Consider the following 1,093-nt stretch of genomic DNA (forward strand, 5'->3'; position numbering starts at 1 on the left):
TTGGGATGAGGAGGAGGTGGGTTCGATCCCGGCCTGGGGTACTTTCAATGTGGGGGGTTTCCTTGAGTTGAATTCCTATCGCGAATTGGGTTGTTTGAGTGCGTGAGAGAATGTGGGGAATATAGGGTAGAGGTTAGGCTGTTTGGTTATCATGAGGTAGGTATCGGGTTCGATTCTTCCGGTTTGTGTTTAGTTACGGAAATGGATGAATACGGTTTCCAATGGAGCCTTCAAGACCGTACAGCTGGCGTCGGGCACGAAGGGCTCTATGGTGGTCCGATGGCCGGCCAAGCGCTTCGTTCAACTGTGTGATGGTGACGAGCCTCGGGGGCACCGATTGTACAATGCCTTGCATAATATTATGGAGGAAGTTACCAAGTTGGGGGAAATGCAGAGAAAGTAGTGGTAGTGATGTAGGGGAGGGCCGATCTGGGGTTAATTGAATTGGTTTCAGTCAGTGTGGGAAAATGTGCATATGGTCAACCACATATGCTGATGACGATATGAGAATTTCGAGGAAATTTTGGGAAATTCTCATTGACTCCGGTACATCTATACACGAATTCGTATGTTAACGTGTGTATTTAGTGAGGAAACTCTCGAGCTCGGCTGAGGAAAGCGAAAGTATTTTTCAGCACTGATTTGGTTTTTCACTCATTAATCCCTGAGAAAATTGGTTGAAAAATTTTGCTGCTCTGGTCTTGACATGGTATAGTTGGGATTCTCTTTATCGAGTTGCGATGGATGGCTTGAGGGTTTATCGTCTGGAATTTTAATGTTAGGGAGAGTCGGAGTTTCCACTCGAAACAGCAAGCGACTAGAGAGCGTCTGTTGAGGGAGCATGGCAGGACGGGAATTGTGGGGGGTAGAAGGAATCATATTCAATCGTAGTAGTGGTGATGGTTACTACTGCTGCTTCGTCTCATGCTAATGAAGGACTCAATTCAGAGAATCGTACTGTTGGGTTTGGGGAATCTTAGGTCGTTCTGTGATGGATACGGAATAGGCCCAAATTCTGCCGATTTTTCGTGCAGTAAGCGTCGTAGTTTATCAGCTTTATATAATGTTGAATTCCCTTCTGCGTCGACCTTCC

At 46.2% G+C, this 1,093-nt stretch overlaps 1 protein-coding gene across 1 annotated transcript; it reads left to right on the top strand.

Moving 5' to 3' along the window:
• Nucleotides 1-193: 193 nt before the first annotated feature.
• Pmar_PMAR011145 (hypothetical protein) lies at nt 194-399 on the top strand (the record flags this gene model as incomplete). The annotated part of the gene is made up of 1 exon (XM_002768475.1): nt 194-399. A coding segment is annotated over one exon (206 nt), but the record flags the coding sequence as incomplete, so codon positions are not given.
• Nucleotides 400-1,093: the final 694 nt, after the last annotated feature.

The sequence above is a fragment of the Perkinsus marinus genome (assembly GCF_000006405.1).
Source record: "Perkinsus marinus ATCC 50983 genomic scaffold scf_1104296968044, whole genome shotgun sequence".
NCBI classification, from domain to species: domain Eukaryota; phylum Perkinsozoa; order Perkinsida; family Perkinsidae; genus Perkinsus; species Perkinsus marinus.